General features: G+C 33.1%; 1 protein-coding gene across 2 annotated transcripts in view; it reads left to right on the top strand.

Annotated features, from left to right (window-relative positions):
* Window positions 1-16,957, top strand: part of LOC126885942 (putative fatty acyl-CoA reductase CG5065) — a 134,729-nt gene extending 117,772 nt beyond the window's left edge. The window contains exons 7-8 of one of the 2 annotated variants that reach the window (XM_050652765.1): window positions 515-769; window positions 16,696-16,957. In XM_050652765.1, coding sequence (XP_050508722.1) covers window positions 515-769; window positions 16,696-16,852 — 412 coding nt within the window. In that variant the 3' untranslated portion in view covers window positions 16,853-16,957. The remainder of the gene's footprint in view (window positions 1-514; window positions 770-16,695) is intronic. The other variant, XM_050652766.1, reaches the window with a different exon arrangement.

The following is a 16,957-nucleotide window of genomic DNA, read 5'->3' as shown; positions in this document are numbered from 1 at the left end:
CTGAGCATTTTTCAAAAAAACAATTAGTATTTGAGATATTGAATTTATTCCAAATTACAGACTCTCTCTGTATTTATTTCGTTGAAATCATAATAATAGGAGTATAAATCGGCTAATGGATTAAGTCCACACTCAAGAAATCCGATACCGCACACACACACACACACACACACACACACACACACACACACACACACACACACACACCACACCACACCACACCACACCACACCACACCACACCACACCACACCACACCACACCACACCACACCACACCACACCACACCGCACAATTGGAGTATAACGTCTTACGTGCGTACCAAGTACACACACTCTTTTTTCATTAGGATGTAATTAAGTAAGTGTTAATGTTTTTTATGATTGGCGATAAAAGAACGGTGGTCACGGTCACTGATCACGGCGTGATTTGAAAATCACCACGTTCACCATCACTAGTCCAAACCATCCCCGGTATCCTCTACATTTATTTGATTTTCATATTTTTTATTTCAGTATGATACGAATACAAAAGAAAATTTATGATGGCCTGGATCTGCTAGAATTCTTTTCTATTCGAGACTGGGTGTTTGAAAGTAAAAACTTCCTTGGAATTATGGATAAAATAAACGATGTAGATAAGGAAAAATTCCCAATGATAAACATACCTCCCATTAAACAATACATGATAAATGCGTTAGTAGGTACACGGCAATATTGTTTGAAGGAAGATTTGTCCTCATTGCCGAATTGCAGAAGAAAATTGAAAGTGTACGTATATAGTGAATATTGAATTGTCAACAAACCCATTAGATATTATACAGAGTGTTAGTAAATAAGTATGACAAACTTTAAGAGGTAATTCTACATTAAAAAATAATGACAGTTTGCTCTATAAACGTATGTTCGCAAATAGTCCACAGAAATAAGATTGTTCTCGTGACACATCCCCCTCCAGGCCGAAACCAAATTTTTTGAGTAGTATGGACATCTACATTAATAACCTATATGTTTCCTACAGCCGATTTTGATGATATACATAGTTATAAACAAATGAAGATTAAAAAACGGTAAATTTTCGCATTTTTCGTCAATAACCAAAAAGTTAAGCATTTTAAACAAATTTGAGAGTAAGAAACTCATAAATCGTCTAAAAAATTTCAATATGGCATGGCGTTCGCTGAATATGTCTATCCTTATTGGTTGCTTAGAGAATTGCAAAATAAATCATAAATTTTGAGTTTGTATAAATATCCATAACTAATGTAAAAATTAACTTAGAACCTTCTTATTACACGGAATGCTGATACTTCTTGTACTTAAATTATATTTTAAATTTCAAAGCAATTGGTCAAATAGTTTAAAAGTTATTTAATTTGTTTATCCCAAATTCATTTTTTTGCAACACTACAAGTCAGAAAATTATGAGGCTACAATCATACTTCGGACAGTTTATGAAAGAAGAACATTTATACTATTACCATTATTAAAAATAAATGACAAAAAATAATTTTAAACAGTGTAAAATTATTTTGAAAAAACATGTCGATTTTTTGCTTACTTATAAACAATTAGAATAACTTTTTAACCGTTACCTGTAGAAAAATTATTTTTTCATATTTAGAAAGACTGAATTTTTATACACATTTAGAAAGAAAAACAACTGTCCTAGGACAATTAGGGACAAAGTTAGCCCCCCCCATTTATTTAATTCACATGTTTTTGCAAAATAATTTTGCAATATTTATAATTATTTTTTGTAATTTTTTTTAATTAAATTAATACTGTAAATTTCCTTCTTCCATAAACTATCCAAAGTATTACTGTAGCTTCATCATTTTCTGACTTACAATGTTGCAAAAAAAATAAATTTGGGATAAACAAATTGAATAACTTTTAAACTATTTGACCAATTTCTTCGAAATTTAGGGTATGAATTAAGCACCATAAGTCTCAGCATTCCGTGTAATAAGAAGGTTCTAAGTTAATTTTTACATAAGTTATAAATATTTATAAAAACTCAAAATTTATGATTTATTTTGCAATTTTCTAAGCAACCAATAAGGATAGACATATTAAGCAAACGCCATATTGAAGTTTTTTAAACCGTTTATGAGTTTCTTACTCTCAAATTTGTTTAAAATGACAATTTTCTTAGTAATAGACGAAAAAAGCGAAAATTTACCGTTTTTTGATCTTCATTTGTTTATAACTATGTATATCATCAAAATCGGCTGCAGGAAATATATAGGTTATTATTATAGATGTCCATATTACTCAAAAAATTTGGTTTCGGCCTGGAGGGGGTTGTGTCACCAACAGGCTATTTTTTTCCTTATTTCTCTGAACTAAAATGCTTCATTTCCGAGATACGGGGTGTTGAAACTTTTATTTCAAACTGCGAATTTTTTTATTGCTCCAAGACCGTTTGAGCTATGCAAATTAAATTTGGCTGGTTTTAAAGAAGTAGTTATTGCACATTTTTTGATATGCAAATAACAATTTTGTATTCATCATTGGCGTGCCTACGGGTAATGGTCTGAATTTTTTACAGAAAAAAATAGTACGCCACTGAGATATTTCAAATTAAAAATTATTTTTGTATTCCACGTTTAATTTATGAAAAAAATCTTTTTTTGTCTTTTTTTATATGGTGCACCGTTTTTATGCAAAAAATAAAACATCTTCGCGCGTATTTTTCATTTCTTAATACGTCATTATCAAGTATTTCTTAATACGTCATTATCAAGAACTCTCCAATTAGGCATTCCAAATCACGTGATATAATATGGCTGCTGGATGGCGAAACTGTCATCCATAGGCGTATCCAATGTTTAAACCACTTCATATTTAATTTGCTATCACAATTTCACAAATTTCGCTACACAATTAACAAAAAAACAAAACCAGACAGGATATTCTTTACAAATTTGTCAATATTCAATGTAAACATTAGATACGCCATGACCACCCCCCTTAACTATGTCTATGGCCATGTCAGTTTAGCCATCCACCGGCCACCACTGACAGTTCATTGGAATCCCTAATAGGGATCGGTACTCACCGGAGGGACCGCAGACGTTCGGATACAATTAGCGTCTCTTTGCAAAGACAGTGACGTCGACTTTGCAAAGTAACAAGACACTTACTCAACACACACACACTACACATTTCTCCCCTGAGTTAGTGATAAGTTATACAATTACGTGGCTAAAGGTTCTAGTTCTAAACCAAGGCCAGAATCAGAGGGAAAAAAAACTCTCCAATACAATAATAGCAAACTAGAATAATAACAGAAAATGTTTCTAAAAAAATTTTAACTATATGCAAAGCTACAACAAATATTCAAAATTACCTCCTGTAAAGCTGACAGAGTAATTTTATATTTACCATTAGCGCGTGTACGGGTAATGGTCTGAATTAAAAAAAAAATAGTAGGTACGCTACTGAGACATTTGAATTCCTCGTTCAATTTACGACAAAAAATCTTTCTTGTCTTTTTTTTTCATGTGAGGCGCTATTTTTATGCAAAAAATAAAACATTTTAACGTTTACAAAGTATTTGAAATAAGTTTCTATGCATATGGAATCTACCTCGAATAATTTGTAAGCGTTAAGAGGTGTTATTTTTTGTAGAAAAACGGCGCCGCATATTAAAAAAAGGAAAGAATGATTTTTTGTCGTAAATTGAACGAGGAATTCATTGACGTATCCCAGTGGCGTACTATTTTTTTTAATTTCAGACCATTACCTGTACGGACGCCAGTGGTGAATATAAAATTATTCTGCCACCTTTAAAGGAGGTAATTTTGAACATTTGTTGTAGCTTTGTACCTAGTTAAAATCTTTTTAGTAATATTTTTTGTTATTGTTCTACTTTGGTATTATTATATTGGACAGTTCTTGATAATGTATTAAGAAATGAAAAATACGCTCAAAGATGTTTTATTTTTTCGAATAAAAACGGTGCACCATATGAAAAAAAGACAAGAAAATTTCTTCTTCATAAATTAAACTTGGAATACAAAAATAATTTTTAGTTTGAAATATCTCAGTGGCGTACCATTTTTTTCTTTAAAAAATTCAGACCATTACCCGTAGGCGCGCCAATGATGAATACGCACCAAATTTAATTTTCATAGCTCAACCGGTATTAGAGCAATAAAAAAATTGGCAGATTTGAAATAAAAATTTCAACACCTTGTATCTCGTAAACGAAGCATTTGCGGACATACGTTTATAGAGCAAACTGCCATTATTTTTTCATGTAAAATTACCCCTTAAAGTTTGTCATCTTATTTACTAACACCCTGTATAAAATAAATTAGTCCATGTACTCACGGTATTGCAAAATCTCCGAATTTTAAAGAAAAACTTGAATTGACATGAAATTTGGCATACATAAGTATAGCTAACATGCCAAAGAAAAAAAGTAATATTGTGCCGATGTATGATTTTGTCTTGGGGGTGAGATTTAGCCCATCTTGGGGGGGAAAGAATATACGTTGAAAGTAAGTTCGGAGGTGGATAAATTCACTAATTCTAAGCAACTTTTGTTCTAGAGTTTTTCCACTAAGTCAATACTTTTTGAGTTATTTGCGAGTAAATTCAGTCATTTTTTCAACAGAAGACGACATTTTTAGATGGTTTTTCGCAAATAACTCAAGAAGTTAATATTTTATCGAAAAAAAATTCTTAACAAAAATATAGCCTAAAAAAAGTGAAAAAAATGGGGTATGTATGCAGTCTGTAGACCCAGAAGAAGCAAAGTTCTAGCTAATGAAGGGTAGATTCTTATTCGTCAAATTCCAAATCGAATATTTTAACGTGAAATAAAAAAAGAAGCACCTTTTGGAGTAAACTAATCATCACTTTTTTAAAGTGTTTAAAAAAATCTTTATTCTTGTTTTTAAAAAAGTTTCTGGCATCAAAAGAAAGCAAGGTGCGTTCAAAATAAAGTTGATGGTAAAGTTGATGGAAAGTTTGGTAAAAAGAATCGTAAAATTCACCCCCTAATTAACATCCCAAATGTAATTAATCGTTATCGATTCATAAGTTACTTAACGAGCTTGAACGAGCCACTAACTATGAGAGTATGCAAATTTTGAACAGACTTATTATCTTAATCAATTGTTGTCTTAAGTACAGAAAAACAAAAAATCCAAAATATATTCAGAAAAGCATAACCTACAAATTTTTGGTATCACTAATCATTTTTAAGTTATTTTGTAAAGTCATTTTTTTAATAAAAAAAATGTAGGTACTTTAAAATTAATTTTTTTTTTTTTTTTAAATAAGCACTTTGAACCGATGAAACTTATATAGATCATACAAACAATACATATAAAGTAACTTGTGAAGCGGTACCGATTAATTTCATTTAGGACTTAGGATGCTAATTAGGGGGTGATTTTCGCATTTTTTTTACCAAAAAAAAAGGTATCAACTTTATTTTGAGCGTAACTTGTTTACTTTTAATGCCAGAAACTTAAAAAAGAAACGCTGTTTTCTAAATGATGAGTTTTCCCCGAAAAGTTCTTCATTTTTTGGTTATTTTAGGTCAAAACATTCGATGTGGAATTTGAGGAATAAGAAATTATTCTTCATTAGCTACATCTCTGCTTCTACGGGGTCTACAGACTTCATACATATACCTTTTTTTCAACGAAAACTTTCCGTTTATAAATTTGCAAAAGTCTGTGTGTTATTGCGTTGCCGCTCCTCCAATACTTAGAGCAGGTGTATCGAAGGATTCTTATGTAGTTTTGCCTTCTAAATCCAAATCTGAAAACGGCATTTCGATATATCTAACCGTCTTCGAGATAATCGACCTCAAAGTCTAAAATGTGACGTCACAATCCGGTTATCTCCTACAGACGCACTAAACGTCAGCTCAAATAGTTGATTAGGAAGTAGGCTACTTTTTTTAAATCTCGATTTGCCAAGCATAGGTTATTTACATTTGAGCTTGACACTTCGTGAATGTCAAACTAAATTTTAAATTAAGTATTAATAAACCATCAATGACATTTGATAGTGAATTTAATTATTATATAAAATAAATAAGATGTTCAAAAATACAATTTGAGTATAAATATTTTAAAAGCAATAATTTATTAACAGTTTTAAAAAGGTTTATACCAGTATAAATACGGCCTCCCCTTTATGATAAATGGATTGTTCCATTTGCTATAAAATTAAAATATTATGTATACCTAGTCGTTCCCTAAACTCGACACAACTGGCTAGTGATTGTAGAAGGTAATTTTTTTGTTTTTTGAGAATTTTGCCGATATTGGCAAAATTACTAATTATATAGTAATAATTATTAACTCGCAAAATCAGTCGCAAAATCAGTAAAAAATATCGTGCTATACTCAGATAGGTTAATAATGTTACAAATAAAAACAAATCGTACAGACTTAAACATCATTCAGGTATATGCACCTACACAACAATATGACGATGAAGTTGTCGAAAGCTTTTATTCAGATCTAGACTATTTATTATCACTCACAGGAAGCCAAGATATAAACATTGTATTGGGGGATTTCAATGCCAAGGTTGGAAGAGGTAGTGAAGAAGATGTCGTTGGTAAGTTTGGTTTAGGAACGAGAAACGACCGTGGAGATAGAATGATTAGATTTTGTGTAGAAAAACAATTAGTAATATCCAACACTTTTTTTGACTTACCTAAGCGACGACTTTACACCTGGAAATCTCCTATGGACACTTATGGAAGAATAGTAAGAAATCAAATTGATTATATCTGTATATCAAAAAGATATAGAAATGCTATCTTGTCCTCCAAAACATATCCAGGAGCGGATGTACCCTCCAACCACAACTTACTAGCAGCTAAAGTATTACTTAAATTTAAAAAGATTAAAAAACCCAAAATATCTCCTAGGATCAGCAAAGATAAACTTTCAAATGCGGAAGTGAAAGAAATAGTAACCGATAAATTAGAAGATCAGTTTCAGAAATTGGGAAATAAAAATTCAGAAGAACAATTATAGGAGTCATGCAAAGAAACATTGGAAAAAGTCCAAGAAGACCATCTAATGAAAATCAGCGTAGGAATAAGCAACAGTGGATGACAGAAGAGATATTGAATTTAATGGATGCAAGAAGAAAATATAAGAATGCTAATCTGACAGAATACAAAAAGCTAAACAGTATGATTCGAAGAAAAATAAGATCAGCTAAATCAGAGTGGCATAAACAACAATGTAAAGAAATTGAGAACTACGAGCGTATCTATGACGCATTCAATATGCACAAAAAACTGAAAGAAGTTGCAGGACTGAATAAAAAATGTAATCCTCCACTAATCGAAGATAAAAACGGAAAAATTATAATAGATATCGAAGGTCAACTATTACGATGGACAGAATATATAAAGGAATTATTCGATGATGAAAGAAGCGAACTAGAAACGCTAAATGACATAAGCGGTCCTCCAATAACTAAGGAAGAAGTGCAATACGCTATAAAGAACGCAAAAAACGGGAAGGCGATCGGACCAGATGGGATTTACGTAGAAACACTAAAGCTTTTAGGTGTCGAGGGCATTAAGATACTTACGAAATTGTTCAACTTAATCTATGAAAGCGGAAAAATTCCTAAAGATTGGCTTAACTCCTCATTTGTTGTACTACCAAAAAAACACAGAGCCACAAAATGCAGCGACTATCGCACCATCAGCCTAATGAGTCATGTATTGAAAACGTTTCTTAGAATCATTCATCAAAGAACATATAGAAAAATTGAGGAAAGAATCTCAAGTAGGTCCTATCCTACTCAATTCGGTTTTCGCTGTGGCCTTGGAACGCGTGATGCACTATTCGCAACCCAAGTTTTAATTCAAAGATGCAGAGATGTAAATCATGACGTTTTCATGTGCGCGATTGATTTTGAAAAGGCCTTTGATAAAGTTCGCCATGAAAAAATATTCTCAAAACTACCGGTCTGGACGGTAGGGACATTAGAATAATCGCAAATTTGTATTGGGGCCAGGCTGCATGTATTAGGGTTGCGAATTCTGAAGAAGTAAAAATCAAGCGCGGAGTTCGACAAGGCTGTATATTGTCACCAATGTTGTTTAATCTTTACGCTGAAACAATCTTAAATGAAGTCTTGGAAAACGCAAAAGAGGGAATACTCATTAATGGTATGCTTATGAACAATATCAGATACGCAGATGACACCTTGTTGCTGACTGGATCAATTGAACATCTTCAAGCGTTATTGAATCGAATGGTGGCATTCTGCGCGATATATGGACTCAAACTCAACGCAAGAAAAACAAAGTTTATGGTTATTAGTAAACAGGCAGCCGTAAATAATAATAACTATAACGTAACAATCGGTAATGACTCAATTGAACGAGTAAGTAATCTTGTATATCTGGGTACTCATATTAATGAAAGCTGGAACCCTAGTACAGAAATAAAAAGTAGAATTGCCAAAGCAAGAACAAGTTTTATGAAATTTAAGAAAATCCTGTGCAGTCATGATCTAAATTTGGAACTTCGCATAAGAATGGTCCGATGTTATATATTCCCAGTACTACTTTACGGGGTTGAAGCATGGACACTGACAGAATCGCTTTTAAAAAACCTAGAAGCATTTGAAATGTGGGTCTACCGCCGTATTCTGAAGATCAGTTGGGTAGAAAGAGTCACAAACGAAAGGGTTTTGCAACGTTTGAATAAAAGTTGCGAAGTAGTGAACACGGTTAAAAGGCGCAAATTGGAATACTTTGGTCATATAATGCGTCACCCAGAAAAATATGACATACTTCACCTTGTCATGCAAGGTAAAATAATGGGAAAAAGAAGTGTGGGCCGCCGTACAACTTCTTGGCTTAAAAACCTACGCCAATGGTTTGGGAAAACTAGCACTGAACTATTTCGTGCGGCTGTAAATAAGACAATGATTGTTAATATGCTGCGCAACATGAGAGCCAACGATCGACAAGCGGTCTCGGTACCTTAAGAAGAAGAAGAATTATTAACTATTTAGAAATTATTTTTTTGTCGAATTGGCAAAATTATTGACTAAAATCACTAGCCAGTATTGTGTCTGTGTACATCCTTCTAATGGAAAAAAATATTTGAAGATTTTTCTCAAATTATGGATACCAAGAACATTTTCATTTATAACTCTCTTATTTTTACTTTGAAAATAAAAGTTATTCTTCATAAAAAGCTCTTCATGTTCTAAGATTAATAACCATCATATATAGGGTGTCCCAAAAGTAGGGGAACGGTCGAATATTTCGCGAACTAAACATCGGATGGAAAAACTGAAAAATACGTGCTCAATCATTTTCAAAAATCTATCCAATGACACCAAACACCAACTCTCACTGCACCCCCTGGAGGTGGGGTGGGGGGTAACTTTAAAATCTTAAATGGAAACCCCTAGTTTTTCTTGCAGATTTGCACTCGTTACGTAAAAGTAAGCAACTTTTATCCAAGACGTTTTTTCGAACTGTGGATAAATGGCGCTATAATTGGGAAAACCGATTTATCCTGATACCATAGGTAAATTATAGAAACGGTCTAATATCTCGAGAAATACACTTCCAAATAAGAAACCAAAAAACAGGTTTTTAATATTTTTCGAAAACCTATCGATAAACATTAAACATGACCCTCCAACCCACCCCCTGGAGGTGGGGTGGGGGGTAACTTTAAAATCCTAAATAGCAACCCCCACTTTTTATTGCTGATTCGAATTCGTCATGAAAAATTAAGCAACATTTATTCGAAACATTTTTTAAAAATGCTGATAGATGGCGCCAATAAATCGTATTTTTCCAATTAAAGCGCCATCTATCAACAATTCTAAAAAATGTTTCGAATAAATGTTGCTTAGTTTTTCATGACAAATCCGAATCTGTAATAAAAAGTGGGGGTTGCTATTTAATATTTTAAAGTTATCCCCCACCCCACCTCCAGGGGGTGGGTTGGAGGGTTATGTTTAGTGTTATTCGATAGGTTTTCGAAAAGTATTTGTTTGGTTTCTGATTTGGAAGTGTATTTCTCGAGATATTAGACCGTTTCTATAATTTACCCATGTTATCAGGATAAATCGTTTTTCCCAATTATAGCGCCATCTATCCACAGTTCGAAAAAATGTCTTGAATAAAAGTTGCTTACTTTTACGTAACGAATCCAAATCTGCAAGAAAATCTAGGGGTTTCCATTTGAGATTTTAAAGTTACCCCCACCCCACCTTTAGGGGGTGTAGTGGAGGTTGGTGTTTGGTGTCATTGGATAGATTTTTGAAAATGATTGAACACCTATTTTTCAGTTTTTCGATCCGATGTTTAGTTCGCGAAATATTCGACCGTTCCACTACTTTTGGGACACCTTTGTATAAAATTTTATTAATTTTATACGAGGTATATAAAAAATATGAATTTCGATCAAGAGTAAACTACCTTTATAGTTCATAACATTTAAATGATATAATTGCACATTAAAACATAATTATTAATTCTAAACTACTTTTCATAATAGAAATTTTCCATATTATGAATTAAAATACGTAAATATACAAAGTTTTCGTTATGACAATGCTCGCATTTTCAGCTTGTTTTTAATAAGATACATTTTTTCTAAGAATATTTTTTTCGATAATAATAACCCTCTCTGTGGCTCAGTGGTAAAAGAGCCTACCTTTGGATTCAGGGGTCACGCAGTCTTGAGTTCGAATTGCATCAGGGGTAGAAAATTTTTCATTTCTTAAAAATGAATAAGTGAATATAGATTATATACTTGTGGGATCGGTACTCACCGGAGGAACCGCAGACGTTCGGATACAATTAGCGTCTCTGTGTAAAGACAATGAAGTCGACTTTTCAAAGTAACAAGACATTTACTACCATGCCAATGACCATTTTTTGTCGAGAGATTAAGCTAAATAAAAAAAATTCGATAAAATATCTACTTACTTTTTGAGGTATTTGCGAAAAAACGTCTAAAAACGTGTTTTTGTTGAAAGCATACCCACATAACAATGATGTTCACATCATGTTCTAAGCATATTATTATCCTACCAACATTCGTCGAAGTATATCCTTTTTAGTATATGCGTAGTACAAGCATAGCATGTACCATAGAAAACATTCTAAATTTCATGTTCTTTGCATGTGCTTCAAAGAATATCCTTGCACTGAATATACTGAGCACATTCGTGTACGTGGTATCTCGGAATGTTCGTAAAAGTTTATTCTTAGAATATACCTTAATCGAATATTCTTTAGTATATGCGTAAGTATATGCAAAAGGATATGCTTAACACATACTTGTATATACTTTTAAAATATCTTAAAAAGAATATACTGTATTATGTACCTATAGGAAGAAGCATAATGTTAGCCTATAGATTATCAACTTCGTTAAGAATAATTAATAAAGTTTAGGTATTTTGGTAGGTACTATATACTGAACTATCTTATTCACTTTTTAAGCCGTTTTAATTGTATGGTAAAAAAGTTTAAAACTTAATTCTATTGAAGAAAAATGAGAAATTCTCGTTTCGTTTTCAATTGAAATGAATATATTGTACCATTTTGATTTGAGTTTATACCATGAGTATTTTTACCTATAATTTTCGCGAATCCGGAAACGGCCATTCATTGCCATTCTGACCCTTGCATTGCATATTTTATACCTGCACAAGGGAAGGGGGTACAGGGGCAAAATATGAAAATAGTTTCCAGTGTCCAGTACAGTTAGGCATTTATGTCTACGCTGTTAGGACGAAGTGAAGACGAAGTATGTCTAGCTACAAGGACTAAAACATTTTTAAGAACATAAAAAGCAGCTTGAAAATAATAAATTCATATTGGTACTTCAATATTTCCTAAATACCTAGTAAGTAAAAGTATGTATAATGTATATAGATACCTATAAATGTTAGTAATTTACATACATATTATATATATTTGGCTATTATATAATATATCAGCAGCATTTTTATTTTGATGTGCACATAATAACTAAATATATTACTTATATTTTATATATACTTACTTACCCATGCATATAATATTTATTATACATAGGTACCTATATAACTAACTAAAGTTTATATATTTTATACTTACTTTTTACGTAATATTGTAGAATGTAATAACTACATTCTCATATGCAATTAGAATATGTAAATATAATATATTAGTAGAACCTAGGATGAGATTGGGTGATGTTGAAAACATACCTCTGAGAAATAAAGCACATCCTTGGAATATTCTTCCCATATACTAAAAATATGTGCGATAGTTCATTCTAAGTATATAAATAGAACGTTTAAGTACTGTAATGTAGTATATACTCAGTATCTGCTCTGCACATTCGCAATGGTAATTACGCATATTCTCAGTATATACTTTTTCTGAAAAGTATGTTCTATGAATCTACTAAGAACATGAAATTGTTATGTGGGTATTTACTTGCAAATAACTCGAAAAGTATTGACTTAGGAAAAAAACTCTATAGAACAAAAGTTGATTCGTCAGTTTATCCACTTCCGGATTTATTATGACCGTTTGTTTTTCATCCCCGAGAAGGGTGATAATCACCCCTAGGGCCAAGGCACACATCAGCACAATTTTTTCTTTTGACACGTTAGCTATAGCTATAGCTAACGTTAGCTATAGCTATGCGTATGCCAAAATTCTTGTCAATCCAATCGTTTTTTTTTAATCCGGAGCAAAAACCGTGAGTAAATGGACTAAATTAAATCTAGTGTTTTTTCATTTACTTATTAAACTATTTTTCTACAAATATTAAGAGAAGATCTCCTATTTAAAGTTTGCAAATGTTACAATAATTATAAATATTTCTAAAATTATTATTTTAACGTTATTAATTGTTAACATAATTTCAGAAATATTCAATTTTATTATGTTGTGTTCTATTCTATACTATTCTTCTTCTTTTTCCTAAGCTTTTCCCTTTTCAGGTGTCTCTCTTCCTGATTTTTCTTCGCGTCTCATTTCTATCCGTCGCATCTTCTTCATCTAAACATTTCTCTCTCAACTCACTGCTATACAATCCTTCCATCTTCTTCTTAGTTTTCCTCTACCTCTCCTTTCATCAACTTCTAACAACTCTATCCTTCGTCCCACATCTAAAGCACTCGCCGCATCTAAAGCATTCTACAATATGAATTATCACGACTATACTTCAATGCAATTTATTTGTGAAAAGCCAAATAGAAATGTTTAAATGAAATGAATGTCGCCTCGATTCAAGTTCTCTGTTTAACCAAGGTATGACAAAACCAAAAGGCACCGTTAGGAAAATATTCCAATTTACGGTTCAGAGAACATGTATGAATCGAGTCTTTGTACTCTAATACAGAGTATGGCATTAGTAAAATAGAAAATCTACGGTTTCGTTCTGATTTAAATTTGTCTCCTGCCATCCCCCGATAGTACTATTTCTAGGTCTACCTGTTGTCAAGGAGGCTCTGCAGAAGACAAATTCACACCAACACGTCCGTAGTTTCTTGGTATAAAATAAACTATTTATACCGCAGTATGGTTAGAACGACCTCTAACGGGGAATAAGTGAAATGAATATCGACTCGATTCAACTTTCACTCATTTCACTTATTCCCCGTTAGAGAGCGTTCTAACCATACTGCGGTATAAATAGTTTATTTTATACCGAGAAACTACGGACGTGTTGGTGTGAATTTGTCTTCTGCAGAGCCTCCTTGACAACAGGTAGACCTAGAAATAGTACTATCGGGGATGACAGGAGACAAATTTAAATCAAAACTAAACCGTAGATTTTTTATTTTACTAATGCCATACTCTATATTAGGGTACAAAGACTCCATTCATACAGGTTCTCTGAACCGTAAATTGGAATATTTTCCTAACGGTGCCTTTTGGTATTGTCATACCTGGGTTAAACAGAGAACTTGAATTGAGTCGACATTCATTTCACTTATTCCCCGTTAGAGAGCGTTCTAACCATACTGCGGTATAAATAGTTTATTTTATACCGAGAAACTACGGACGTGTTGGTGTGAATTTGTCTTCTGCAGAGCCTCCTTGACAACAGGTAGACCTAGAAATAGTACTATCGGGGGATGGCAGGAGACAAATTTAAATCAGAACGAAAACGTAGATTTTCTATTTTAGAAATGTTTAAAGTTTTAAATTGATTTGTTTACACTAAATCTACCACTTCTTCTTCTTCTTTTAGTGCTGACTCTACTAATGAAGGTTGGCTATAACTATTGCAAATTCATCTCTATCTTCTGCTTTTCTTAAAAGCGTGTGTGTATTTAACCCGGTCTAGTCGCGAATGTTTTTCAGTCAGGATATTTGGCGTCTACCAGTACCCCTTTTTCCTTCAATTTTACCCTCATAATCAGCTGCAACAACTCGTACTTATCATTTCTAAATATGTGCCCCAAGTATGCTGTCTCCTTTTAATGGTGGCCAAAAGTTCTCTGTCTCTTCCCATTCTGTGCAACACCATTTCATAAGTCCATGGTATTTTCAAAGTTCTCCTAAAAAGCCACATCTCTAAAGCTTCCAGCTTTCTCATTCAGCCAACATTAACAGTAAAATAAGCTTCAACACCTAAAGAAGAATATAGTGGATATGACATGTTACCCTCCAATATCGGATTTGCAGATTGAATCTTTGTTTACTCAGAAATTTCCTCATCTTCAAAAAGGCAGCTCTTGATTGCTCTATTCTTGATCGAATTTTTGATTTAGATATTCCGCAATCCAGACTCATAAGTATTTCATTTTGTCCACTTGTCCATCTTCATTTTTTATCTAGACCCTTGTTATGACTTTACCCCTGTTACCGATAACCAAGGTTTTTGCTTTATTTATTTTGTTTATTGTTAAACCAAATTTTTTCCCGGTGTCACAAACTGTGTTTAGTAGCGTCTGCAGGTCTTTCTTACTTTTAGCGATAATGACTGTATACCTAATAGCACAAGGACGTCCATAGGACGTCCTTCACGGACTTTAAGGACGTCCGTTTTCGTCCGAGGAACGTCCTTTATACGTCCTATTTTGGTCCAAATGTCGCGCTACCGACCGTCCATTGGACGTCCATCTAAGGTCCGAGGGAACGTAAATTAGACCTTAATCGGACGTCCTAGGGAACGTAAATTTAACAGGACGTCCTAGTTTGGTCCAAAGCCACATTGCCAAACGTCCAATGGACGTCCACCTAACGTCCGAGGGGACGTAAATTGGACCTTAATCGGACGTAAATTGGACCTTAATCGGACGTCCTAGGGGACGTAAATTGGACCTTAACAGGACGTCCTAGTTTGGTCCAAATGCCACGTTGCCAAACGTCCAATAGACGTCCACCTAACGTCCAATGGATGTCCATCTAACGTCCAATGGACGTCCATCTAACGTCTAATTGACGTCCATCTAAAGTCCGAGGAGACGTTCGGTGGACGTCAATTGGACCTTCATAGGACGTCCCAGTTTGGTCCAATGTGTGCTGCCGAACGTCCATCTAACGTCCTGAGAGGACGTTTAGTGGACGTTTAGCGACGATATTTAGACCTGTGGAGAATGTATTGTGGGAAATAAAAATATATTTTTTAAGGAACTTATATTACATCTTATATTAAATTACAATTATTGGATATTACATTATTTACATTAAATTACAATTACACTTCTCCAAGAAATTAACTCACCACCTTAAAAATGGGGCATTTTTGATGTCTCAAATTTCCTAAACCTGTTGTCCTATCTCAGTGATTTTTTTTATAATATAGCCTAGGCTACAGGTTACCTCCTTAAGTTTGTCATGCACGTGGAGCTAGACTGTAATATATTATGTATATTATATCATATCGCTCTCTATAGTAATGAGTTAATGAGTGAGTCTGCAGGCACGGAACTAATGGTTCCGTGTGTGCAGGCTCACTCATTACTATAGAGAGCGATGTGATATAATATATGTTACAGTATAGCTTTCCGTGCATGACAAGCTTAAGGAGGTAACCTATAATATCGTTGGCATTTGGCATAACGAATGTTATGTCCGTCTGCTAAACTCAGGCACAGCTGGCTAGTGATTTTCGTAGGTATTTTTTTGTTTTTGGCCAATTTTGCCAAAATTGGTAAAATTAGGTACTAACTATTTAGTAATTATTTTTTTGCCAATTTTACCAAATTGGCAAAATTACTTACTAAAATCAATAGCCAGTTGTGTCTGAGTTTAGCGAACCGACTATATTTCTGCCCTGCTTAGTAAAAACGTCTTATCTACAATTTTCTTTTTTTAGTGATAAGGTTATAAATCCACTACTATTAGACATTTAGCATCTTATTGCTTAGTCAGAAATTCCTTTTCTGCCATCTCAAATCGTACAAAACCGTAAATTTTTTTGTCCTTTCTATAACTAATAGCCGTTGTGCTTAGAATAAACGTCCTATTAACCTTATCATGAAAAAACGAAAATTGTAGATCGGACGTTTTTACTAAGCAGGGCAGATTTATATTTTCACCATTTATTTTGATCCCTTCTATACAGTCTTCAAGTGCTTGTGTAAATAACTCTTCGGGGTATATATTAAATAATAATGGTAAAACTCCACAGCCCTGTCTCACTCATCTACTTATCTGTTGCATCTACCACGTATTAATTTAATAATAATTTATTTATTTTTAGGTTATACGTTATTCACAAGATAGCCGTTTATGGATTTTATTACTATTGTTTCTACCTGTTAAGTTTGTTTATTCCCCAAGTTAAAATTCTATTTGATGGGCTCAACACATTACTCAGCTTTATTCCATTAATTGGTAGATTTTTCTCTGTCAAATAATATTAGATTAATCATCACCGTCATGTCGTAATGTATTATTTTTCGTAAATATAATAAATTGTTAATAGAATGCATTAGTACAAGAATAAATACTGTTTTTTATAA

This window comes from Diabrotica virgifera, chromosome 6 (genome assembly GCF_917563875.1).
Source record: "Diabrotica virgifera virgifera chromosome 6, PGI_DIABVI_V3a".
Taxonomy (NCBI): Eukaryota; Metazoa; Arthropoda; class Insecta; order Coleoptera; family Chrysomelidae; genus Diabrotica; species Diabrotica virgifera.
This window is presented reverse-complemented; position numbering and strand designations above follow the sequence as displayed.